This window comes from Macaca thibetana, chromosome 6, assembly GCF_024542745.1.
Source record: "Macaca thibetana thibetana isolate TM-01 chromosome 6, ASM2454274v1, whole genome shotgun sequence".
Lineage (NCBI taxonomy): Eukaryota > Metazoa > Chordata > Mammalia > Primates > Cercopithecidae > Macaca > Macaca thibetana.
Window position 1 is genome coordinate 112731973 of NC_065583.1, and position 27836 is coordinate 112759808.

At 40.0% G+C, this 27836-nt stretch overlaps 1 protein-coding gene and 1 long non-coding RNA gene across 16 annotated transcripts in view; one reads left to right on the forward strand and one right to left on the reverse strand.

Moving 5' to 3' along the window:
- MAST4 (microtubule associated serine/threonine kinase family member 4) overlaps positions 1-27836 on the reverse strand; it is a 575926-nt gene that overhangs the window by 167450 nt on the left and 380640 nt on the right. For 2 of the 15 annotated variants that reach the window (XM_050794450.1, XM_050794449.1), the window contains one exon: positions 18956-19035. The exons of 11 other annotated variants lie outside the window; for them this stretch is intronic. In XM_050794450.1, the coding sequence (XP_050650407.1) occupies positions 18993-19035 (43 nt within the window). In that variant the 3' untranslated portion in view covers positions 18956-18992. Of the gene's footprint in view, positions 1-6; positions 803-18955; positions 19036-27836 lie in introns of those variants that run through there. 2 more of the 15 variants (XM_050794441.1, XM_050794446.1) reach the window with 2 other exon arrangements.
- On the forward strand, positions 888-3537 carry LOC126957061 (uncharacterized). Its single transcript, XR_007726636.1, has 2 exons — positions 888-1293; positions 3088-3537. It is a non-coding gene; the product is annotated as an uncharacterized LOC126957061 (long non-coding RNA).

Below are 27836 nucleotides of genomic sequence, written 5' to 3' on the forward strand. Positions count from 1 at the left end.
TTTTACCTTTGTGTTCGCCGAAGCCTGTTCCCACTCCTCAAATGAGGCAAAGTAAAGTTTGAGAGCACAGTCCAAAAATTGGGGTCAGACATATCCATTTCTTTCTCTCTTCAATTCACTGTGGGTTCAAGGCCATATGACTAAAATGGGGAGAGGAAAAAGAAAAAGAAGAAAAAAAAAAAGGAAGAAAGACAAGACAAAAAAAAAAAAAAAATCACAATTATCTATTCACTCCCTCCAGAGAAAACGTGGTGGGAACTGTGATCTCAAGAACAACTTGGAGCATGTCTGAGAAGTACCCGTCCCGTCCTAGTCTTTAATTAACACACAGCCTCCTCTCAAAGGTCCAGGAAACTGATTTCCTCTCGGGTCTGCCCTCTCCTAGTCAGGCTCGGCCAGCTATAAACAGTAATTACAAGAGTTGAGCCGTGCGTTCTGCTCAAAACGCTGTCTGTGGGATTCAGTCCGAGGTACTTTGTCATCTGTTTGGCAGATACCATTCGCAGCTTCTGCGGGGGGCGGGGGAGATGACTATTTTGAGGCTTTGGTTCCGGAGGCTGTTGCTTATCAGCAAAACCATTCACATCCGAACATGCCCAGTGCCGAGTTTCCTTTTGGTATCTACATACAAGGAAAAGAATTTGAATAGAAAAAGCTGCTCTTGCCCTCCCCTCCTGAAAAAAACGGAAACTTGAAAGCACTTTTTAAAAATGGGCCTATTGGAGGACTTGAACCTGACACCTTTGGGGACCCTTCCAGGGTCCGGCTGGAAGGAGGCGGCGGCAGGGCCCTGTCCTTGGACAGCCTGGTGGCCGCGCCCCCAGCTTCTCCCGGCCCCCCACCCCCAGCGTCCCCGCTCCCCCCACCAGCCCCGGCCGTGCCTGGGGAGCGGGGGCTCACGGGAGAAGGAGCAGGCGGCCACTGTGCGACCCCAGCCAGTGCCGGGACAGCCCCGCAGCCTCGGCCACTGCTCCCCCTCCCCCGAGCCCGGAATGGATCCGTCCCGGAAATAAATAAATAAATAAATAAACCCGCGGCTGCTCCGGGTGTGTGCTGCGCGCACCTGAGGCCGACCTGTGATTCACCGCGGGAGGGATGGCCGTTGACAACGCTCTAGGGAAGTCCACAGTGACTCCTCTGCCGGGACGCCGCTGGTTGTATAGGAAAAGCACGCGGACGGGAAGCCACACTCACCGAAAACCTCAGTATACTAAATTGATGAGTTTACATCTGTTCTATCAATGACCACGGTGCACACCTGTTTTTCTTCATGGCTGGCAACTACAGATCTAGGTAATGATCAGCCCCGACGTGGAAAGACACAACCTGGCATTTATGTGGCAAATGCTATAAGTATTGCCCCTTCAAGAACGTTAGACCTTGAAAGGACGGCATGAAGGGGGCTGAATGTTCTTGTTACTCATTTTGAAGAAAGGCGTGGTATTTAAGTATCTTCCCCATCCATGAATGTTTGTATAAAGTACATAAAGAAAAAATATAATTTAAATTAGCTGCCTTAAGTCTGGTGTAATATGGGAAGAAATACTAAATCAAAAAAGTATATATTCAGCAAAAATTACCTCTAAAAATGGCTTAATCCATGCAGTAAATACTAGGAACAAACTCGCTTACAAAGATGGGAGGATAAAGAGAAGGTAGAGGGGGTGTAAGCTGACAAGGTAGGCGGGGTAAACAAAAAGAAGCCTGCAGTGGGATCTTCTTTATCTAGTTCTTGTGGCCACATTAATATTTTCACACCAAGGGCTCCAAGAGTTTTAGATGATATTTCGTGTCCAAGGCTTTTGTATGCATTATTGCCTCACATTCTTACAGAGCCTCCACAGATCCTTGCAACCCAGAGGTAGACAAAGAAGGTATTATTTTCTCAATTTTACATTTGGGACTTTATCCCAAACATTCAGGGACATTAAATGACAAAACACACTTCAACAGATATTAATGAGCTTGGTCCAGCATTTTTGCCCCATGCTCTTATTTTAAAAAGTATTTCTAAGTATTGCAAAGTACGTTTTGAAGGCTGACACAAAAGATAGTCCCTGAGCTCCGGAGCAGTTTCTAGACCTCCGCACTGTTGACATAGTCTGGATAATTCTTTGTCTGAGGAGCTTTCTTGTGCATTGGAGGGTGTTTAGCAGCATTGCTGACCTTGACCTACTAGATGCCAGTGCTAACAATTAAAAATGTCTGAGGACATTGCCAAATGTCCCTTGGGAGGTAAAATCACCCCTGGTTGGGAACCATTTTTCCAGATAAAGGCTTCTCTGAGAGGGGTGATACAGAGCACTGGTTAAGAGCAAAATTTTGGGTCTGAATTCTGGATAGACACTTACTATGACCTTAAATCTCTTCCCATTTTCCCCAACTGCAATATGGGGTCCGTAATAGGACCAACCTCTAAGAGGCTGACATATATAAATGAAGAGAAGATGGCATACATAAGCCCTTTCATGCAGTGTCTACACACACTGCACATAAATGTAGGCAGTATACAGAAGCTGAAAGAATACTATGCGGAGAGACATAAGACTGGAGCAGAGGACACCCACAATGTGCTTCTTTCTACTCTCTAGGGTCTTCAACATGTCTCTACTGGGCTGCTGATCACACTGTGTATAATTGACTGTTTACTGCTGTCTTTCCTATTAGTCTGAGTTTCTCAAGGCTAAAGCCACATTTTACTGATCTTCATATTTTCAGAACCTGACAGCTCCTGGGTTTATATAGGCATTTAATATTAGTAAATCCTTTTTGAATGGATACTTCAGAAGCCCAAGTATCTCTTATTTCTCTTAAGATGCACTGAAACTATTAGTACTAGTAGATCCATTGATTTTCTCAAAGAATACTGAATTTTTAAGAATCCCATGAAGATGCTGTTAAATTCTAAAGACTTTCTCTTATTTTTATCTATATCATGTAGCTGGAAAGATATCAGTGCTAACATTCCTCAGGTCTTTACATGGCTCTAAGAAATGTCACAATCAAACTCAAGGGGAACTCCTTTTGAGTCCCATGTCCCCTCCTCAAAGGCAAGCCCAGAGAATAACTTTTTGTGCTCACTTGTAGGTATCCAAGATCAAGAGGGATAATTACATATTATAAGCTGCACGGAGAAGAGTAATCAAGGTGGACATGAACTTGTGCTATACACGTTTTGGCTTGAAGAACTCTGTGTGGAAAGTAAAGAAGAAAAAATTTAGGGAACAAGTAGTAGTTGAATACAGCTATGTGAAACTATAAGAACTATGTGAAAGAGGGTTTGGATCTAAAGATGAAAAGAGCTGACACAAGAGTGAATTTTTTGAGAGCTGTTGGAGCAGAGAAAACTTGAAGGAGATACAGTGAGTAGAACACAACCTCTAGGTGGTCTGAAGACCTGAGGACCTCAGTACCTCCCAACTCTCATATTCTCAATAGTTTTTCTAGAAAAGCCCATAACCTATAACCTATAAAGATGGGGCATAACCTATAAAGATGGTAGCAACTAAAACAGATATATCAATGACATAAAATGTTTATTTCTTCTCTTGATTAAATGACAGATACCCCAATCTCCAGGCATCAGATGTTATTACTACTTCCACTCTCTGCATTTTGAGAAAGCCTCTACAGAAATTCTCAAAGGAATGGGTAAAGATGGGTAAAGACATGAGTATTTTTAACTACATATACTTTAATTTTTTTTTTCTTTTTTTGCATTTAAAAGGCTTAGGAGGATTTGGGTTGTATCCAAACTGAAAAAATAAAAATAGGTTAAGTACATGAGGAGCCAGAATGAATTAATATAGTGAGTGAAAGTGGATGGCACATTCCCACACTCATGAAGATAAGAGTAGATGTGACACTGAAGTATGACTTGTCTTCTAACCTGTTTGACTTGATTTGGTTACATATGATTCAGAAGGTAGAGCAGTCGGTAAACACAAGAATTAAAATTGTCAAAACTACTGACATTTTCCTACAAAATCATTATATGGGCAGAAACTATCGTTGCGACTGCAGTAAAACTCAACTGCAGAACAAAGACGGAACTGAGATTATTGGAAAGTCTTAAGACTATAGCTGGTCTAGGTCAATATACAGATATTCAGCAAGATTTTCTATTGTGTAACAATGAAGCCTATACAACAATGGACAAACTTTGTGATTCAGAACTTTCATTCATTTAATCAGAATGATATTGTCAGCCCTTGGTTTTATAAGGTAAATGAAACTGAAAAATAAGTTTCTCATCCTACTAAAATGCAAGCTTAGGAAGAAATAAGTAGTTAAGAAAGGGTCAAATCCTTCACTATTACCTCCCCTCCTACATACAAAAAATGCCAGGTCCTTTTTACTGACTTGAATTCTGTTTACTGTCCACCTGTTGACACAAGCCCCCCACCTTTTTTTTTTTTAAGATGGAGTTTCCCTCTTGTCGCCCAGGCTGGAGTACAGTGGTGTGATCTTGGCTCACTGAAACCTCCGCCTCTCGGGTTCAAGCGATTCTCCTGCCTCAGCCTCCTGAGTAGCTAGGATTACAGGCGCCCGCCACCATGCCTGGCTAATTTTTTGTGTTTTTACTAGAGATGGGATTTCACCATGTTGGGCAGGCTGGTCTCGAACTGCTGACTGCAGGCAATCCACCCGCCTCAGCCTCCCAAACTGCTTACAGGCATGAGTCACCACGCCCAGCAACATATGCCCTTTAAGAAGGGGTTTTCTCCAGTCCACATAGAACAATATTAAGAGAGAATATGCCCGGAGTCTTATCTTGAACTTAGACTCTATGAAAAGACTCAGTTTTCTAATGTGGAGATGTGAAGTCTGCAAAGCTGTCAGCTACCTGTGCAGGACATTCGAGACATGACGCCATGCCCAATAAGACACTAAGTCGAGATTTCATAAGCACTCTACCTGATCCTAGCCTATTCTAAGGATTGTGTCCTAAACTAACTTTGACCTTTTCCCATGCCCATTTTCAGAGCACCTAGAAGTGACTAGTTCCCCAGGGCTGTCCACACCTTCAACTTCAAGTCCACTTTGGATACCTTCTAAATGTAGTCTTGAGAGTTTGAGGCTAGAAGTGTGAACAGCAAACTGGCTGTCCTGAATGAGCAATCCTTGTAATCATTTTGTACATCCCAAGAAATAAAGCTTAATACCAGGATAGAAATGGGAAGAAAGTTACATCAATGAGGAACAGGTTGAAAGAAAGCGCTTCTAGTATTATTAAACAAATTTGCACTACAGTGCTAAAATATGGAGGAAGATAAAAAGATAGACAAAAATTAACTTGTAGGGATAGGTCTGAATGCTGAAAACTAAGACAGATAATACGCAAGGTTGTATCATCCTGGAAAATACCAAAAAATACTTTAAAATAATACCACAAGGTAAGAGAGTTTCAGATTTTTAAAGTGAATGAGTAAAATGAAAGAAACATTAACCCAGAAGCAAAAAAGGAAAAGAAAAAAACCCAAAAAACCCCGAAACAAAGGAAACAACATAAGAATTCTATTTCCTGATAGGCTGAGCAAAGAACTACACAATCTCCAAAAGTGGTGTAAAGTATATAGTCCAAAGCAAGTAAAGTACAGGCTGAAGACTGGCCAGAATGGAAAGAGAATGCAAGGTCTTTCTCAGGCATTCTCTGGATCCCAGGAAAATCAGACACAGAAAAGGTTAGCAGATAACCTATAAGCTAACAAAATAGAAGAGAAGACAGTGCATAGATATGGGAAATGAAGCACTTACCTCCCAAGGCAGTGAGTGACTCCTTGATATGTATGATTGATAAGTAGAGTAGAATACACATATGGCGCACAGCCCATAGGACTGGGGAAGGTGCAGAATCACGTCTTGCAAGCACATTCCAGCATTCTACCTTCTGACTTTCAAGCAGCGGAAGTTCCATAGCTTAGTCCCAACAGAGTTCCTCCCCATGGGAGAAGAGCTGAACACACTGCCAGAAAAACGCATGGCATCCTTACAGGGATGAAGGGGTCGTGCAAAAGAAGGAGACTACTGGGCGAGATCCAGAGATGAGTGTATCTCTCCATTCTAAAACAGCTGTCTGGAAGATCTATCAATAAACCACATGGAGCACTGGCCTCCAGCCAAGCCAGCAATCCAATTATGAAGTAGACAGCAACACTTGGAGATCAATGCATCACCCAACAACTCCTAACTCCTATCTTGTTTTAAGACCAACCTTGTTGTCACTTTAGGCAGCCTTCATGGGAGTCCCCCATCTCTAATGAATTAGATATCCCTCTACTGGGCTCTGCTCTTGAGAGCTCCTGCATGACAGGGTTCTTCCACTGTATCAAAATCCAAATCAGTTTGTGTACATTATCAATCCCTATTAGAGTAAGAGCTCCTTGAGGGCAGGGGCTTTATCCCCTCATCTTTAAACCATCACTACCACCATTGGGATGAATATTAAATAAAGGGAGAAAGGGAAGAAAAGATAGAGAAAGGATTGGGGGTGAAGGGGTGGGCAGGGGAAAGAAGAGAGTGAGGATGGATTTGCTACAGGTTAGAAAGATGTGTGATAACAAAGTTAGGGCCACCTGCCTACTATTTTAGACTGACCCTATACATGTTTTAAAAACCTTTTCCTGTCTATTTCAATTTCAGTTTCATGGGTTCATGAGTCCATTCCATTATCTATATAAGCTGTAACTATTAGGCAGGTCTATTGTTTCAAATTTCAAAATCTCAACAGAGACCACGATATGTAACGAATTGCGTTTAAGCATAAATATACAACTAGTTGTGTATGAAGTGCTAAATGCTTTTAGATGGTAACAGTGAACCCCAGTTACTGATAATTGCATTAGATGCTCAATCTGGAATTAACTTCAAGGACAAGGTGCTTCTTGATCCAGAAGCTTGGGTCTAAGGTGCATCATTTCTTATACAGCTCTTGAGCATGAATTATAGTGCAATTATAAGAAGTGTCAATTTGGTTTAAGTGGGTCAGCATGGTTATATTTAGCCCTTTAGTAGCTGACACTAAGACCTTTCGGTAATTTAAGATTAAGGTTAATTTATCTGTTCTTCTTTTCTTGAATATTTTTTCCAGGTCATACATCTAAAGTTATGGAAAATTATGTCATTAAAATGAGAAGTATGAGTTTTCATCAAAGTACCATACAGGGAGCATATAGAGAGGTAGAAATCACATGCTTCTGTAACAATCAGAATTTCCTTCCATTGCTAAGATCAATTCCAATTATTCCACACATCAGAAGATAGTATGTCAGGGAGGACATGAAGTTATTTAGTCAAGGAGTTCTATTAAGTTATATCACTTCTATACCAACAAAAAGGTTAAAAGAAATGTTAATTCATAGGGGCATAAATATAATGTCAGGCTTGACAAGAGTTAACTCTTACTAGTTATCATAAAATGTAATTAAAACATCAATCAGGCTGGGCACGGTGGCTCACACCTATAATCCCAGCACTTTCGGAGGCAGAGGCATGTGGCGCATCTGAGGTCAGGAGTTAAAAACCAGCCTGGCCAACATGGAGAAACCCCGTCTCTACTAAAAATACAAAAAATTAGCATGGTGGCAGGTGCCTGTAATCCCAGCTAGCTGGGAGGTTGAGACAGGAGAATTGCTTGAACACAGGAGATGGAGGTTGCAGTGAGCCAAGATCACGCCACTGCACTCCAGCCTGGGCAACAGAGCGAAACTCTATCTCAAAAAAAAAAAAAAAAAAAAAAAAAAAAGAAAAGAAAAGAAAAAGAAAAAGAAACACATCAATTAGGTATCAATTTTACCTGTTTCATTGGTAAAGATTAAAAAAAGATAATACTCAATGTTGGTGAGGGCATGGGGAAGATAAGTACTCTCTACTAACTTTCTGGAAAGCAATTTGGAGAATGAAAACATATACACACATAGACCCATATATGGTCACATACATATACATACATGTAGTAGGCACACATATATATGTGTCCAAACACATATGTGTCCAAACACATGTATAAATGTATGTGTCCATATATACACGTACATATAATATATACACACATATATTTGAATTATAATTTCATATGCAAAATTTATACAAAAGATACAATCAAGTATGCACACAAAGATTTGTGAATATGGAAATCTCAGAATTGCTTATAATAGCATAATATTGGAGAAAAAGCCAAAGGTACAAGACAAGGGCAATTGTTAATAAATCCTAAAGCAGTCACAAAATAGAATTTTAGAAAACCAGTAAAGAATTAGAATTACAGTAGGCTGAATAATAGATTCCAAAGATACCCAGGTTCTAATCTCTGGAACCTGTGAATATGTTACCTTACATAGCATGAAGAGTTTTGCAGATGGAATTAAGAATCTTGCGGAGATCATCCTAGGCTATCCAGGTGGGCCTTAATATAATCACAAGTGTCTCTATGAAAGTGAGGCAGAGGGATATTTGAAGAAGGCAGCAATGTGGCACTGAAACGGGATGGTAGGCTGCTGGGCCTGAAGATGGAGGAAGGGGCCAAGAGCCAAAAAAATGCAAGGAATGCAGCTCTAGGAGCTGGAGAAGGCAGGGAAACAGATTCCACCTCAGTGCTTCTAGAGGGAGCTCAGCTCACTTGACACCTCGATTTCAGCACAGGGAAATTGATTTCAGACTTCTGACCTTTAAAATTCTAAGAGAATAAATAAATATAAGCTAGTTTTAAGCTAGTTTGTTATAATTTGTTATAGTAACCAGAGGAAATTAAAACAATGATTTTTTTTTTTTTTTTTTTTTGAGATGGGGTTTCGCTCTTGTTGCCCAAGCTGGAGTGCAATGGCGCGATCTCTGGCTCACTGCAACCTCCACTTCCCAGGTTCAAGTGATTCTCCTGCCTCAGCCTCCTGAGTAGCTGGGATTACACATATGTGCCACCACACCCAGCTAATTTTGTATTTTTAGTAGAGACAGGGTTTCTCCATGTTGGTCAGGCTGGTCTCAAACTCCCAACCTCAGGTGATCCGCCCAAGTAGCTGGGGTTACAGGTGCCTGCCACCATGCCCAGCTAATTTTTTGTATTTTTTTTAGAGACGGGGTTTGACTATGCTGGCCGGGCTGGTCTCAAACTCCTGACCTCAGGCAATCCACCTATCTCTGCCTCCCAAAGTGCTGGGATTATAGGCTTGAGCCACCACTCCCGGCCAACAAAGTATTTTTAATGAACATCTACAAGTACAGAATTATGATTTATTCCTTTTTTATACTTTTTTTTTTTACAAGTTTGTGTGCGTGTGTGTGTGTGTAAGTGTGTGTGTGTGTGTTGAGAGAGCATCTTGCTGTGTTTCTCAGGCTGGAGTGCAGTGGTGAAATCATGGCTCACTGCAAGCTCCAATTCCAGGGCTCGTGCAGTCCTCCTGTCTCAGCCTCCCAAAGTGTTGGGATCACACATGTGAGCCACTGTGCTGTGCCTAGGTTGTTTTAAATTTAAAAAATTTTTGGCTGGGCACAGTGGCTCACGCCTGTAATCGCAGCACTTTGGGAGGCAGCTGGATTACTTGAGGTCAGGAGTTTGAGACCATCCTGGCCAACATGGTGAAACCCCGTCTCTGCTAAAAATACCAAAATTAGCCAGGCATGGTGGCAGGTGCCTGTAGTCCCAGCTATTGGGAGGCTGCGGCAGGAGAATCACTTGAACCCGGAGGTGGAGTTTGCAGTGAGTCAAGATCACACCACTGCACTCCAGCCTGGGAGACAGAGAGAGAGACTCCATCTCAAAAACAAACAAACAAACAACAATTTCTGATTTCCAGGAGCCACACATTTGACAGTCCTATTATCATGACCTGAAAGTTCAAGTTTCTGAGAATTTTAGAATATTTTGAAGAGTTTACAAATTAAGAAACAATACACACTTTTACTCTGGTATTTTCATAAAATTTGATTGATATTTTTTCACACACTAAATAATGCATATGTATTAATAAAAGATCTATAAGTCTTGGAAATAAATACTAAAATTGCTTTTAAAAATAAGTCTTTCCTACTCCCAGGAATTTTATAATATGAAAATGAAAAAATATCTCTGTTTTCTAGATATAAATCCTTACTACCTTATCTATGGCAACTGGGCAAACAGGTATTTTCAAAGCCGACTGGGCTTTAAATCCATGCAGGGCTTTGCTTTTGTTTGAATATATGTGTCATTATTTGCAGATTGGTGAGGCTGTTCATTTATGTGAACAGTTTTGAATTCCAGACCTGCTTCCCTCTGTCGTGTTGTACAATGAAAGCTTTCTTTCACTGTTCAAAAAAAAAAAAAAAAAAATGAACTCTTGAGAAGCAAACTTACTTTTAACATTATCAAGACATGTATATAATAAAAAATGATGCTCTTCATTTCAAAGAATTAAATAACTATAATTTGGGATTACTTCCTCCTTTCTCCAAAACACACAAACTTGTTATTTCCCATGAGACTAGATAATTCAGCTTTAACTGTCTTTATATAGTTAGACTGAGAGTACTGAAAGGTAAAGACGATGTTCCTGCTGCCAACCACAGAAATATTCTTGTATTCAATGTACTGTCATACATGTTATAGAAGACAACTGTATTAAAAGTTCCTGGTGATCAAAAAACTTTCAAAGAGAAGTTACTCCAGTTAATAGGAATGAGAACAACAGCCAGTCAAGTCACCCAATATAGTGACAGATGAATGATGAATGAATGAATGTGAAACAAGAATTGTCTTTATAAGTAGCTTTTAGGAAATGAAGTACATACAGAATTAAGAATGCTCATATACGAAGGAGAAAGAAAAACAAGGCCAGATGACATGTACACAGCAGTAATAGAAAACTGAAAAGAAAAGCAAATCCCATTTAAAAGTGGCTGAAAAATACACTAGATTGGAAAATTGGAAAATAAAAGAAAATTGGGTACGAGTTTTCGCTCCATATAAAATGATAAAGGAACAATAGATTTTCACGTCTTCTCCTCACTTCCCATGACCCTGGTCATGGCTTCCGCGATCTCTTGTGTAGATTAATGCACTACCGTTCCTTCCTCTTGGTGCTCGTCACTGTCAATGTGAAACCATTCTTCCGAAACTGCTCAGCTCAAACAGGTGCACACAGTCGTATCACTCTCCCATGAAACAAAGTTGAATGGGTCCCCATTGTTCTACAGCAATGTTTCTCCACACATGGTTTCTGTCTTACCATCATTGAATCATCTGGAATGCTTGTTAGAAATGCAGATTTTGGGGGGGGGGGGCGTCTTTTGCACACCCATTGATTCTGTAATTCTGGAAGTACAGCCCAGAAATCTGCATTCTACTAAAATGTCCAGGTGATTCTTAAAGTTTGAGAGGTACTCCACCAAAATATCAAACCTTTTTTAACGGAATATTTTATGCTATAATCCCTTGTTATTTCTCCTGCCTCATCCCTTAACATGTGCCCTCTGTTGTTTATGTACCTGTCAGAAATACCGAATTACTTTAAGCTCCTCAGACACTGTAAGCTCTGCCACACCTCACTGCCTTTGCACATCCTGTTCCCTCTTCCTAGAATTTCCAGCTCCTCTGCCTGGAAACCAGGACATCTTTCAAGCATGAGCTGTAAGGTCACCTCTCCAGCAAAGTGGTCCTGACTTTTTCCTGCAGACATAAATGGTTTTTCTCCTGGCTCCCCAGTGAATTTTATTCATATGCGTGTCTCTTTTATATCAGTCATTCCACTGCAACACAATTATGTCTTTACAGGTCTAATTCCCTACTATGCTTAAAGCTCTCCAAGTATAAGGACAGTTTCTATTCATCTGTGTATGTCTCAGAATACACAGCAGACACTCAGCTGAATGAATGGTTGCACACACATTTTTTTCTAAGGTTAATTAAAAACAAAAACAGTTATTTTTCTATTTTTCTAACTTCTACAGATAAGCCCTAAGGGATGCTTCCAGAATCAGGTTACTGTTGTCAATTGGCTGGATGATTTTTCTTTTAAAGCACTGCCATTATTGACAATCTCCGTAATGAGTAATAGAATGATCAATAAAAAGTCCATGATATTCAGGCATATTTAAAAGGTTTATTAATAAATGATCCAAGCACCACTATTGGGTTTTTACTTTCCTTCCCAATAAGTATGGCTGAAGTAAAGTGTTATTTTGTCTCCTCTAAAAAGATGAATAAAAACAGGAACTTGAGCAGGGTGACCTTTTTCCAAGGTAGAAACTCAATCCTGCTGGAAACATGATCAACACATACAGCCATAGCAGAGAACAGATGAGAATCAAGAGTGCTACATCAACAGTGCTCAAGGTTTGCAATCTGCTGGCCACCACCTCACAGTATGGGGCTCCTGGCTCAGAAATGTCAGCTTACACAGTGAAACCTTCCATCGCACTTAGGAGGAGTTACAAAGTTGAACAGAATTCTGATCAGCTCATCTGAGTAATGTTTCACAATCGGCTGCCTCTGTTCATCTCCTCTCCTAGCACACTTCTTCCTCTTTCACAACTGCCCTTTCCTACATCTTGTTCTTGCCTGTATTGCACAGACAATCTCACCTAAGGCTTTAGATGAGACTGATAACTAAGAAGTAATGTTTAGCTGATAACGTAGAAGATGTGAACATCTAGCTGGCTTTACAGTTTAGAAACTTTTAGATGAAAATACAAGATAAAGGTGATGGGGAGAGTCCGCCCATGACTTTGGAAGTCTGAGTTTTCTGAGTTTAGTAGGTGATGCTGCCCATCAGAATTTAGAGACAGGCTTCCCAAGGAGTGGTAGCTATCACTCCATCTCTCTATTTATTTTCATTAGAGAAAACCAGAAGTGAAGATGCGAAACACTGAAAAGGACATCAGTCCTTGATATAGACACTATCTCTTTTATTTTCTTCATGGTTATCAAGAGTAGATGACTTATTTACTAATTATGCAGACACCAAAAATGATCATTATGAAGATTATATAGCAGCATGGTAATATGTTACATGAAAAAACAACAGAAAAAAGTACACCTGTGTTATGATTGCAATCATAAAGTCATGTATGCATACAGAAAAAGATTTGTAGGCATCACAGGAAACTGAAAACAGTGCATCCTACGTGATTTATTATTTATTTCTGCTATCATTGTTTTAATATATATTAAATCACATCATATATTTTGAGAATGATTTACAAATCTTTAGTGACTTGCTCCATGACTATATCCTTCTGCCTTGCTGCCAACTCATCTTCCCTGAAGGAACCACAGCTACCTTCAAATAACACTGCTTGATGCAAAACACACAGAAAAAAGCAGTAAGGCCCAGGCTGTCTCTGGTGAGGGCTCATAGAGGCACATCCTTCAATCATTCAAAAATCCTAAACTATAAACTGCCTGGGGCTAAAAGATAAACATAACCACATTTAACATCTAGAGTGGCATCAGATACTGCCAGAGTCCTTTCTCTCCCCTTTCAAAATAATCATTTTTCTATTTATCCTTTGTATCTAGTGCTATAGCTTCAGAAACATTACTGCAAAAATCATGACTCAGAAAGATCCATCCAGTGATTTTGTCCCAGAAACAGGATTGGATATACTTCAGAGAGCTGCCAGGTATCTGTAAAGTACCTAAAACTTGAGGTATTGTCTGTTACTTTCAGCTTTATTGGGGAGTGAAGCCTGCTGCACATAATGGAGAACACTGGCCCAGTCACTCAAATCACAAAGGCTATTTCATATGTGCTTTAAAGATAGAAGACAGGTAATATTCTGGGTGAGTCTAATACTCCTCTGTCAACACGGGACCCAAGGGTTATGCCCATGATATAACATGTAAATATCCAAACAAGGGCAATTTTCGAGGAGAAACAAAAAAGAACTCTTGGTGGCATTTCCTAAATATGAGCCATGCCAAAACTACTGAATTTTTTTCAACTTGCTACTCTCCAAGGGAAGCAAATGAAAGAACAAGTGGGAAACAGTGAAGAAATGAATAGACCAGAATCTGCAAACCAGCCAGCCAGTTTTTATAGTCACAAAGTAGCAGAAGACTGTTTCATGCCTGTAGTCTCTGTAACATCCCTTCTCTCAACCCACTGATACTTCAGAGCAGTTTAGGACACAATTTCTTCTTTGAGTGAGGTAGCAATTTAAAGTCCTAAATTTCAGAGTCACTATTTTTGAGAAGCTTTCACTCAAATAATTCTGAACCTATTTTTTTATCCAAAGAATCAGCATTTCAATAGGGAATAACTAAATTCGTAACTATTTCTGTAAGAAATAGTCCAATAAATAAAATTGTTTGGGTGAGGGAGAAGGGACAAGATGGAGGAAGGTGAACAAGATGGAGCAGTCCTTGTTGTTTCCGGGTTCTTCATCACAGATTTTCCCGCGCCAGGGAAAAATTCCCATGCCCGGGGTAAGAGCCAAATCAACTGAGCATGCGCAGAGTGACGTCAAGCCGGGGACACCGAAATTTAAGAAGCCACGCCTACACACACGCCCCAAACTCCTCCCCTTCCAGCTCCCAGGCATAAAAGTCCGCGGCCGGTAAGCACGGGTGTGACTTCTTCGCCCCCGCATTCGTGGACTGGAGAACCTCACCCGAGAGCCAGCGCCAGCGCGACTTCCCTGGCCATTTCCCGTGGACCAGTGAACCTCGCCGGAGAGTGCGTGCATATTTGCAAACAAAAGGGTTGCCAGTTTCTTTGCTTGTTTTGGCCTTTATTGATATTTAGTCTTTGCGTCTATTAATAGTAGTAATAGAGAAACAAAACAAAAATAATATCTGTTTCCCCAAAGCAATCACATGTACTTTAATCTGTCAGATTCCAGGAAACTCTAGAGATTTATACCTAGAAGCTTACAAATCAAGTAACTTAAGAAAAAGTCTCATAGAGAAACATGACCAGGTAAGTTCATTAACACCTGAGACAAGTAATACAGAATGCTCATATGACTCTTTAAATTTCAATATAAACTAATAGGTTTTTTTGTGATGGAGAGACAAGGCCTCTGTCTCCCAGGCTGGAGTTCAGTGGCATAATCGTAGCTCACTGCAGCCTCGATCTCCCTGGCTTAAGCAATCTTCCCACCTCAGCCTCCCTAGTAGCTGGGACCACAGGCATATGCCACCACATCTGATTAATTTTAAAAAATTCTATGTAGAGACGAGGTCTCCCTATGTTTTCCCAGGGTGGTCTTGAACTCCTGGGCTCAAGTGATCCTCCTGCCTCAGTCTCTCAAAGTGTTGGGATTACGGATGTGAGCCACCATACCCAACCTAGACTATATTTCTGAGGTTTATTACTGATTTCCAAACAAAATCAATAGTTTCTAAGGCCATATACATTTTTAAAGAGGTCTTTAAAAGAAAACAAGCATGAATAATAGAAATCCATTGATAATTCATAAATTTTATTTTATGAAATTAACTTCTTACCACACTGACTCTTCCATAGATCTGTCAACAGCTGGCAAATTCTAAGTCTCAATCCTCTGTGTCTCCCTATGAAACCTGTGAAGGCTTGCTGGAGAGCACAGAAATGCCCTAAGGTGGAGATCAAGAATAAAGCTACAAAAGCACATTTCTCAGCTCATTTATTTATGTGTCTGGTCTCCGAATATTCTGCCATTGATTACAAATTTTAAAAATTTAAAGAATATGAGGATGAAATAAAAATCCTTTAAAACAGAGATTTAAGATAGTCTAAAGTTCCTTTATATTTTTACTAAATAAAACTACCATATTTTATATATTCTAGAAAAATGTTTTATTCTTCCTGGGTTGTAAAGAATTTTTGCTTAGTGTGACTGTGTTGTTTATTGAAAATTCTTGGAAACTCCCTAAAGTTTGTCCAAAACTGTGTTTCTTTCTGTAAGGGAGCTGATTTCAAAATGTCAGTGGGGAAAAAATTATGCTTCACCACATTCACAGAGTTCTGCTTGTTTGCAGATAGGGGTTTTGATCAAAGCCACAGACCTGCATTCCTGCTGTGCCTCCATTCCTGAATACCACAGACTCTGCCCAGTTTGCTTGAATGAATTCTGAGCTGCCACATGCCTCAGTGAGACAGTGAAAACTTCAACTCATCAATGACTAGGTCAAACCACTCTGAAGACAAGCAGCTCTCCCAGGTGCTCAACACTAGGACTATTTCTGAAGCCTTGATGAGAATAACTGGCTTCCTGAAGGGAAAGTAAAGAGCCTAAACCCGATTACGAGCAAGGAGGTACAAGGAGAGGCAGGTGCAGTTTGAAAATGCTTCCGTGGATCCTAGAGAAGAGGCGAGATCCAAGGCCATTTAACAACGTCAGGGTCCTAGAAACTCTTACCTTTGGAAGCCCCATCTGACATATTGTCAAACAAATTAAAACACACCAACACCCCCACATGACCTTTTTTTCCTGTAAAATATAACTATTTTGTATTTTCGCTTCATATCTCAGTAATCCTCACACACACTTGGAAATTCTCATGAAGTACAAAGATCTAAAATAGAAATCGTTTTCAAATACAACGTTTTTGTGAGCATTAAATTTAACAATTATTGAAGTTGATATATTATGTTTACAAATATGTCTTATTTTCCTGAATAAAGCTATAAGCCACAACCTGATTCTAGAAACGTTAAAATGGGAACAATGTATGTGTTCCTAGGTAAATTATGGTATAAATTTTGATTCTACAGTTTTCTTGTTGTGCTTTTCAACCAAAATCTCTCTCTTCTTTGTAGACTCAAACTTGTCAAAATTCTGTGAACGTCTCTTCGTGCTTGAGAAACTGGGTGTAAGTGGAAAGGCAGTATTGTACAGTGCTTGAGAACATAAATCCTGGAGCCACTGCCCATGTTTTTAACTACAATATCAGTAGTTTCTAGTTCTGTGATCTTGGATAAGTTACTTAACCTCTAAGTACCTTCGTTTCCTATTCTGTACAATGGGAATAATGGTACTTACCTCATGGGACTGTTGCCAGGATAGTTAGTATTTTTAAAGTATTTAAAACAGTGTCTGATATTCCAGAAATGTTAGTCATGTTACTGTTATTTTACACCTAACAGATAAAATAGTTCCGGAAGAATCACTCACTTCCCCTAACAAAGCGGCTCACCCATTGGAAGCTGTCTTGAAGGAACGGAATGAACCCCAAATTTCAGGCAGATATATCCATATACCAAGCCCTGGTCCAATATCCTTCATTTTACCTTTTCCTTCCCAAAGTTTCTTCTCTAAAAGAGGAAGAAGGGTAATCCCAATGCTAAGGATAACCCCCTTCAGGTTAAAGGTTAGTGACGGAATCACAGAGACTAAGCACCTTTTCTTTCCCCAGAATAATACTACAGTCTCTTCCCTCTAGTGGTTGAAGTATACAATTACAACACCCCCAGCCGACTGCATTCTTAGGGTCTGTTGTAATGGAAATAATTCAGAGGATGGTAAACTTAAGTGAAAAGTCAGCTTTAAGCCAGTGGAGAACTAGGCACAAAACAACAAACCATTGAGTTGTTGTTTTTTTTTTTTAATAAAGCAATATTAAACATTTGCACAGTGTCATAATTATTAACCTTAGCATCACAAAAAGAGCAACTTTAATTAAATGCAACCACGTTGTAACTGTTTCATAGTTCCATGTCCTAACTATAGTCAGTGTAATCCTAACTATAGTCAGTGTAATCCACATAATAAATAGCTTTTTGTTTCCCTAAGTTTTTTAATGGATGGCTCATTAGTTTACATAATCATCCCTAAAACTAGGACAGCACTAGCACTGTCACTCCGCAGTAAAATATTAATCCTACCAAGCCAAATATTTGACATGATCTGTAGGGCTTGAAATATTTTCCTTAAACCATTAACTTCTCAGTGGTATAGGCAGACAAAATAAAGAGATAGAAAAACACCACATGTTTTCAGTACAGTTTTGTTACATAAGGAACATTTTACAAAGGAAACTGGATTTTCTTTAAGAGTATTGAAATTAAACACCATACTTTAGGGATCATTTCTACAGTCTGTTACTAGAGAAGTTTCTCTGAACCTGCAGAGCACCTAAAAACAAAGTAGAAAAAAAATCACAAAAAAAAGAGTATTAAAATTATTTTTGAGCAGTTTATGTCCTAAGCCATTTCAGGCATCTAGGCCTCCAGCTCATCTGAAAAGTTCTGATTTTCAAAACACATTGCACATGACTCATCAGCATACTCTATATGCTAGACACTGATGAAGGAGGGTTACACCAAATCAACTGTAAAAGTGTGACTCCTTTTTCATCTGTAAAGTCACTTAAGAAAGCAAAAACCTGTCACCTTCAAGACACAGAAGAGCTTCCGAAAACAAGGCTCTCGTTTCTTTCACATAAACTTTATACACACTTATATACATATTTAACTTAAAAAAACCTCAGCGAAAATATGCCCATTAGAAAAAAATTTATTCTTTCAGGCTATTAAATACACAAGCATTGAGGAAGATTCACTCTAACACATGCAACACCATGAAGAATCTAGTAAGTTTATATAATCTCACACTTCTTTAAGATTTTGAGAGGTAAGAGCATACATGTGTTACATGCACATTTGTTTGAAACAAAATATAGACAGGTTTAGCTGGACGTGGTGACTTATGCCTATAATCCTAGTTTCTCAGGTGGCTGAGGTGGGAGCATTGCTTGAGGCCAGGAGGTCAAGATCAGTCTGACCAACATAGCAAGACCCTATCTCTAAAAAATAAAAAATTAGCCAGGCATGGTGATGTGCACCTGTAGTCCCAGCTACTCAGGAGGTGGGAGGATCAACTGAACCCAGGAGTTTGAGGCTGCAGTGAGCTATGATCATGCCACTGCCCTCCAGTCTGAGCAACAGAGTGAGACCCTGACTCAAAATAAATATATATATATTTAAATTTATACATATATATTTTTAATATATGTCTATTTGGAGAGACAGAGATAAAGTACTGGAAAGGAAGAATATGAGCTTTGGATATGTTTTATTTAATGTGGTGGCAATTCATCCAAGGGGTGATGTTGTCCCAGCATTTGGACGCACAGGGCTAAAAATAAACAGAGAAAAAGACAGAGTGATATGATGCACATTTACGGATTTTCTTTCTAAAATGAAGAGCAAGTATTTCTCTGTGTAAAAACATAAGGATCCATACTCTCTACAAAAGTCAAGTCCCTCTTGGGCTCAGTTTCCCTTTCCAGACTCTGCACTTAACGCTTCTCCCTTGCCCTTCCCAGCACTGTGCTCTCCAGGGAACCTGCCCTGCACTCTGCTCCCGCTGTGACCCTGCCCTGCCCAGCACAGGATGCCTCGCTAGCTCCTCCTCTCTTCCTCATAGACAACTTTTCATCCTTCTACATCCTGCTGAAACAGAATTAGACAGAATTAATCCCTTTCCTCTGGTCTGTTACTATATTACAGTTGTTTTTGTCTGTTTTCCTTGAGGGAAGGTCATGGGTCACCCATCTTGGTAGCACAGCCTCTATTGTGGGATCATTATCGGCAATCAATATATGTTTACAGGATGAATGAGTGGTTCTACACTGTGCTGTCTACATGTAGGTGACTTGAATCTTTTTTAGAAGTAGGTGAGATGCAAGGAATCAATGAAGCTAGGTTTCCCTTGTTGCTGTACCACCTGCTAAAGTTTTCGCTACTATGCTAAATATATTGCCATTTTATTTTTCTAATTCAATGACATAGGAAGCAGCCCCACATATTAAAGTTATTTTTACCTTCTTTGCCTTTGTTTTGATTCCCCTTCCCATCCCATACACCCTTGCTCCACTTACCCCAAAACCTAATCCTTCCTCTAAGCCCAACCTTGTATCTTAGCTACTCCAAAGTCTCTTTCAGCTACACAGACACACACAAGCAGGCTACAGGTTAAAGGAAAATAAATAGGTAGGTTATAAAATCATTCCAGGCCTACTACCCAGATAAGGCTGGCACTAAAAATAAACCTGATTTGGTAACAAAGATCAAATAAACGATCAAAAAGGATCGTTCTTCGGTACCTTTCAAAGATCCAGAACTCCAATTTGCCCAGCAGGAAAATCTAGGGTCCCTCAACCTGCTGACATGTTAAAGGCTTTTGTCTTTGGTCGAACATTTCTTCCAGCACCTGCATTCTACCTTCTACTCACCTACCTCTCCTGAACCCTCCCCAAAATGGTCCTTTAATTCCATGGCCTGTGCACAGATGGGCATAGACCTTTCGGCATCTGGCATTTCATATCCTCCTAATGAAGGATCAGCATCACTCCATACAGGAGACCACTCTCCTGTGTGAAACTCCTCCTTCATTCTGCTTCTTTGAAATCACCTGCCTGGTCTTCCTCCTAATCTCTGGCCATGCCTTCTCCAGATCCTCAGTATGACATTTCAATCTGCAGTGTCTCAGGAATCTGTCCTGAAGCTACTTCTCACTAATTGACTTCATCCAGTCCCCTGACCCTGTACACCACCTACTTACCTAAAAGTCCCAAATTTACTTCTCCAGACCTAACTTCTCCTTGGAATTCCAGACTTCACAAGGGTATCAGATAAGGATCTCAAATTCAACACAAACAAAACAAAACTTCTAATTTTCTTCCACGATCCTGCTCCCCACCCTCTCAAGTCTTCCCCACCTGTGTAAACAGAACCGTGATCTTGTTAGTCCGGTGGACAATCTAGGACCCATCCTTGTTTTTGCTGTTTCCCTCAATGTCCCCCATCCCGCCCCCATCCTCCAACTCATCCCTTGGCAAGCCCTACACATTTCCCCTTCAGAATACAGCCTGAATCCATCTACTTCTCTCCAATTTCACTATTTACCCCTGTAGTCCAAAGCAACATTCTCTCTCATTCTAAACTACTTTTTGAGCTCAATCCACCCTCTACACAGAAACCAGGGTAACTTTACAGAGGCAAATGAGATTATGTTACTGCCCTACTTTAAAATATCAAGTGTTTTCTACGTACATATGTAACAAACCCACACATTCTGCACTTACAGCCCGGAACTTAAAATAAAAATATCAAGTGCTTTCTTTCCATCCTGCTTAAAGGAAAGCCCGATCTCCTTACTCCAACTTACGAAGTCCTGTGGACCTGGCCCTGCCTCTCTGACCACTCATCCACATGTGTGCCCTGTGCCCACACCACTCTTCTTTAGGTTGCTCCTGCCCTGGGCGGTCTCTTTACTTGTGAGGCTTTTGCTTTGGTTTTCTCATGGCTGTTGCCTTCTGGTCATTTAGTTCCAGCTCGCATACCACTCCTTCAGGAAGAAAGAAGCCACGGCTCCCCGGTTTTATTTCTCTGAAGCTCACTTGTCACTCTGCAGTGTTTTTCTGGTTTATGTTACATCCTCTTCTCCCAATCCCTGCACCCCACTAGGATACAAGCTCCATGAGAGCAGCGACTTTCTCTATCCTGTCAGTTACTGTATCCCTAAAGCCTAGAACACAGCCTGGCTGGTGGTAGCTTCTCAAAAACACCTGCTGACACGAAGATTGTGTGAATGAACACAGTGCCTCCTCTGTGTTACCGCTAAACACTGTCGGCCAAAATATTTTGAGATGCATGGTCCAGGACTTCTTTCTCCGTCCTCCTCTGTTTGAATTGAACAATATTTCACTCTGTAAGCTCCACGATCTGATGTCATAGGTTACATCTTTGTATTCCTTCAGGAGCTCCACTCTACTAAGGCTTTGTATAAAGTCATAACACTGGCATAAACCCTCTGTTGACAAACCACAACATTACATAATGAAATAACCAAATCACAACATGACATAAGCAAATACCTCTAATCCCTCCTCCTTCCCCTCCTCCTCAGTTTTGTAGCAACTATTTACTAATCATTTCCCCTGTGCCTGGTACTTAATGATCCTCAAACATGGAAAGATTAATGTTAACTTCCCCAATATATAGATGAGGAAACTGGCACTTAAGAGACACTACGCAAATAGCCCCAAGTCCCCTAAAGCAGGTATCATGCAAATGGTAGGTTAAAATATCTCAGAGGGAGAACCAGGTATATGGAAATAACCTTCTCTTCACCATTAAAGCAGAATCCTCAAGCCTAGCTTCTACCAAAATCATGAAAATGATCAGCTCCAAAGTCACACGGACAGATTCTGGAACAAAGCTAAGGTATGGCCATCTGTGATCATGGAAAAGTAGCTCCTCAGAGATAAGTGGCATTAACTATTGTCTCCAAAACTAAATCAATGCATTGGTTTGACCAGGGATCTCACCCACAAATGCTGCCTGGAGGAGAAACTGATACTTCTGACATTTCATATCCTCTTAATGAAGAAGGTATACACAGGTATGAAGAACACAAGAAAAGCTCCGTGGCAGCAAAAGATTGGAAATTTAAACCGTGTATCTACCTCCACGAAATGAAGCCAGGTACATAGTGAAGGCAATACTCACCCCTTAGCTTCCTAAATAAAAATGTGATATAAATGCTATGTGTTCAATAAAAGCTATAACTCTCTGATGAATGGGGCAGCATTCCTTGATATCTATTTTAGTGGAATTCAGATTGATATGAAAACTAAATCCAGCTAGACAATGAACCCTGTATAGTTGTGCAAATTAATCACCAGTAAAAGGGCACCACACTCCAACAGTGGTTGCAGGCTGGCAACCTCCTTCGAACAAATTGCAAATAGGCACTTTAATGAGGGAGAAAATATGAGCTAACATAACTGTAGTCAAATCAGTTCCTACAGGAGGGAAAGCACATTAACTGATGTGCTGATATCCACCGCCAAAATATCAGCTAGGGAGAACAAAAGGCTGTCAAAGCAAGATTCTGTTACTAAGCCAGACAGCCCAGGGTATGGGCTTAAGCTGCAATATGACATTCTCAAGGGGAACATGAGTTTTGTTTCTAATGTCAGCTCTTTAAGTGCTTTTTATTGATGTCATTTTGTTAGGATGTGCTAGTTCTCCCTGACTACCAATAGGAGATTCAAATAGATTGTCACGGTGGCTTCAGAAATACACACTTTAATAAATAAATACTCTTTTATGACATCATTTTCCTAGTTAGGCAGGTCATGGTGTCCAGACACATTCAGATCACTCGATATTACATCTCTAAGTGACCCTCCATGCCAAGTGAGACACTTTACCAAATTGTTATTAGAATCGACTTTAGTCTCCTGAAGTAAGGAAAAATGGAGAAGTTAAAAGAAAGCACACACTCTCAAACACAGGATGCTCATGGTTCAGAATGAGATAAGGCCAACGATGTTAAAAGATAAAAGAACATGTCACCTGCAGAAAGCTGAGATGTGCAAGGCCATTATACAGGAGCAGACCAGATCCTGGCCTTGCCACCTCCTAGTTTGTAAGACTCAGGACAAGTTCACCTCTCTCTGTAAATCCTGACTTCCTCATCTTTAAAATAAGAATAACACCATCAAACAACTCCACCTATTCTACCTAGTCCCACAAAATTGAGGCCTCAAATCATTTTATGGCTGCCTCAAACACAATAAAAAATCATGGGATAAAGTTCAAATAAACAAAGAGTAAGAATGATCTCATTGGGTTTTTATGAGAATCAAGCAAGAGTTTGTGTGTGAGAAGTGTCCTCAAATTAGAGAGCACTTAACAATTACTGAGCCAATTGATCTTGGCAGAGACACCGAGTTTTTAATGCTCCTCCAGAAGCAATACTACTCTACAGCCCTCAGAATCAAAGTGGGTCAGAGCCTCTCTTGAAAAATGAAATCTCAAATTTAAATGGGGCAAAAATAAGCTTGGCCCTAGTCTGCATTCTCTCTCAAAAACCCAAATCTGTTTATAGGGCTATGAAATCCATGTTCTCCAAGAACAACAAACTAAGGATGTTTTTAGAAGCATCTGAAGCTTCTGGCCAATTTCTGACAAAATAAATTCAATGCAACTCTGCCAGTTTCTGAACACAATTTCCATTGGCAAATCCCTGGCGCAGGTGCTGCCATCCCCACCCCCATCCCTCCATCGCCACAGTAAATACTGCCGATTGATTATACAGTTTTCAGCCACTAAGTCCCAGACGGAGCCTCAGAATCTTTCTCAACACAAACTTCTGAGTGGATGTCGTCAGAAAATATCTATTATTAGCCATTCCTAAAGTAGAGAAATGAACAATTGACTGCAGAGTCCAAAGCCTTTCCAAAATAAAATTGCTATTTTGAGCTGATAATTTCCAACAAATAAAAACATTATTAAATAGCTGTATTCATCAAATCAATATATTCAGCTATTCTAGGTAACATTTTGCAAAAAAATTCCCACTTGTGGGCTTAAAAATAAGTGATGCCACTCAAAGTCACATGTTTTACCATATTATGAGGTAAATGGAAAAGGTACAGGATTACAAACTTTTGACTTTAAAATTTCTAGGCCCAAACAATCTCTCCCATACTCCCCTGTGCAGAGCTTTGGAGTCTCAGTTCAGCACTAGTATTTCTTTAGCATAGTCTTTACTCTTTCATGAGAAAGAAAATATCCTGATCAGCAAACATCCCTGCAGTTTGCTTCCTTGGGTAAGAGGGGGAAGCGTGTTACTGTCAGGCCTCAGGCTCTTCACCAGCATCAAAAGCAGAAGGCTCTCTTCTTGACTGCCCCAGAATACCTACACTTTCTAGGCCCAGCTGGAGCATTTATTCTAAAACTAAAGACTCCTTGGAAATGATCGAAATTAGGTGGAGAAGAGTGACAACTGAAAGGCAAAGAGAGACACGCTATGTAAATGTATCTCTCAGTTCTGGCCCTAGATGAATTAGATCACTGCTGGGAAGCAATATTCTTGCAACAAATACAGAACTTACAACATTCTTTGTTGAACCATACTAAAAAGGACTCGTTTAAAATATATTTTCACCCTTTCTGATGAATTGAGGTCATTAGCCATTTCGTGAAAGACTTCTTGTAAAATTCCACATGAGGACAAGTCATAGAGCTCCAAAACCACACATGGTTTCTTTAGTCTGTTTCCCTTTTAGCTTTGACTAGTAGGAAACTAAGTTAAATTCAGACCTCAATTAGATTAGTTATCTTACTCAAGTGCCACATAAATGTATATTAGAGTTTGAGTACTTGCTTATCCTTTTTAACTAATTTCACATGTATGTTTTTGTTGTAAACTACCTTAAATCCTTTTCAAAGGAGGTAGGTATAAGTGACGAACACACAGCCAAGTGTGAGGCGTTGTCATGCATCTAGCATTGTGGCTGCAGCTGGCTCTACTTACCAGGCCATCCTTGACCCTTGAGGGACTTATCTCTGGCCAGATATGTACATTTCAGCCACGGCAAGAGACAGTAAATTTCATCTACTCCCCACAACCCAGCTATTCAGAACTGATAAAACATTTCTTTATATCCAAACAGAATTTTGCATCCAGCAAGTAGCTTGAAGTTAGGAAGGCATATAGTCTTCCTCAGATAACTTCTGCGCACCAAAAATCTTGCAATAATAGTGGTGCCTGACAATGATTTTCCCCTGATAAATTAAAGATGACATCATTCAGAATTGTTCTGCAAAACCTGGTCAGATCCATAACAACTGTCTATACTCATAATAGGCAGACAGTTCTGAGTTAAACGTATTCTATACATATGTGAACTACACACTTAATGACTGTGAGCCATGGGGCTAAAAGAGCTCCAATAACCATTGTTTCTCACAAAGTTCAATGACATTTTCTAATAATATATATAGAACACCTGCAAGCTGGACAAATTATTGCCTGAAATTTCAGTATCTGGAGTGTGAAAAGGACCTCAAAAGCAAGCTCATTTGGTCTCTTGACAGCTAGTTTGATGTATTAATGACATTCAATTCCAGCAGCCCAATCCTAGTAGTAGAAAGAACAAACAAATGTGTCCCTGCCCCCACAACCAAGGATCATTCTCTAGCTTCTGGGGCATCTCTAGTGGATCTAGAGGGTGAACCCAAATTGGACCTAAAGGCCATTCAGGTGTTTCTCCAAAGCAGAACACCAGGCTTACTCCCTAGTTAACTGAACTCAAGAAATCTCAGTCACAGGTTGCAGCTGAACATGCTTCCCCAAACTAATCAGTATATTTTTTTCTGAGTCCACACCGAAACCACAGGAACAAGGAGCAAGGTGGATTTTGCAGAGCATCTGCCCCCACTACTCACAATTTTAAAGAGGCCTCAGTGTCTCCATTAACACCTCCTACACCTTCATCTACATTACATATGAAGTTCTGAACATTCTCCCTGGGGTGCATCTCCAACAGCAGGCTGGACCTTTCTACTTGGCTGCTGTGCCATCATTTTCAGGTTCAATATTACTAAACATAGCTAAAAATGAAACTGTTATCTTCAAAATGGACTGTTAACCTTGCTTCTATGTGAGATATCACAATTCTCCCAATCTGCGTAAAAAGCCTCCCATCCTTCAGCAGGTCCTGTCAACTCTTCTTTCACGATGTCTTCTGTTCTTTCTTTCCCTGCTCAAGCCTGCCTTTCTTCAGCTCTTCATCATTCCTTTTCTGCACTTTCCTTCTCCTCTATTCAGACCAAGTCTCTCCCAGGCAGAAATCTTACTAAGCTATCATGTTATTCTATTTTCCTAATTAAAAAACCTCCAGACATGTCCTACACGGAAAAAAGAAAACTCAAGACTAGCATGTGAAACATTATAGTCTATTCCCAATGTTCCTCTTCCACAAAAATCCCTTCTGTCCCCATGTTCACTTTATGTAAGCTCTCAGGCAAGCTGACTTACCCAGCATCCTTGAACATGTCTACATCATCCCTTTCACTCCTATCCTTCTGCTCATCCCCAGTGATCTTCTCTCCTCCTTTCCACATACTTAGCCCTGAATCCACCTTCGTAGTCCAGTTTAAATCCTGGTCCTAAATTCTCATGGCCTCTGGTTGTACCACTTATTTTTTCAGGTGTCTAGCTTAACTAAATTGTCACTTAAAACTAAAATAAGAAGTCTTCTCATCTTGGTATCCTTCCCACAGCATTAGTACAGCAACCTAACGAAAGTGGGTTATATTTGCTGACATGCCATAGCTTATAAAGAGTTTTAAGAAGACTTCCTAAAGACTGATTTTAAAACACAGAATAACTATAATAGGAACATTTTAAGTCTTTACTTCCTTTAGTAAACCCTCCTCTCATTACTACAACTCACCCAACCTTGGATGTACTTAAAAAACTATAAAACTCATAAAGTGAAGGGGAGAATAGAGGAGTGCATTTTACTCTACTAGAAAGATCTCTGATTTTAGTTTTTAGTTCTGTGTTAAAATGACCACAACGACTTCAAAGTATATCCTCTTTCATGTTCATTCATAGTCAAATTCATAAACTTGTGCATATAACAAAACAGTGCCTCAAAATAAGCAACCAATATAAAAATGTATGCATGTGATTTTACAGCAACAGTACTTTAGGCAGCTGATTTTACACTGAAAAAGAAAATCTACTTTGAAACTTCAAAGAAGCAGAGAATGGAAATAAAAATGCTTTTGGAGACAGGATGATCACTGGGTTCTAGGTTCTGAGTTCGAATCCTCTGTAGTTGACAGTATTTTCTAAGATGTCACTGGAATGCACAAACCTATACACAGAACTGACCAAAAAAAATCAAAAAACAAACAAAAAAACCCCTACATTTTATGCCAAAGCCTTTCGATTGTTTTCACAAAAGAATACAGAATCAAATGACATTTCATTTATTTCTGTAACTGTAGTCATATGTAATCTTTTTTCCTTTTGGAAGGAAACAACAGCCAATGTAAACCAAAGAGCAGAACTTGATGCGGACATCAAGGTGAGGAACAGCGACTCATGCCTGAGAAGCTATTATGAGG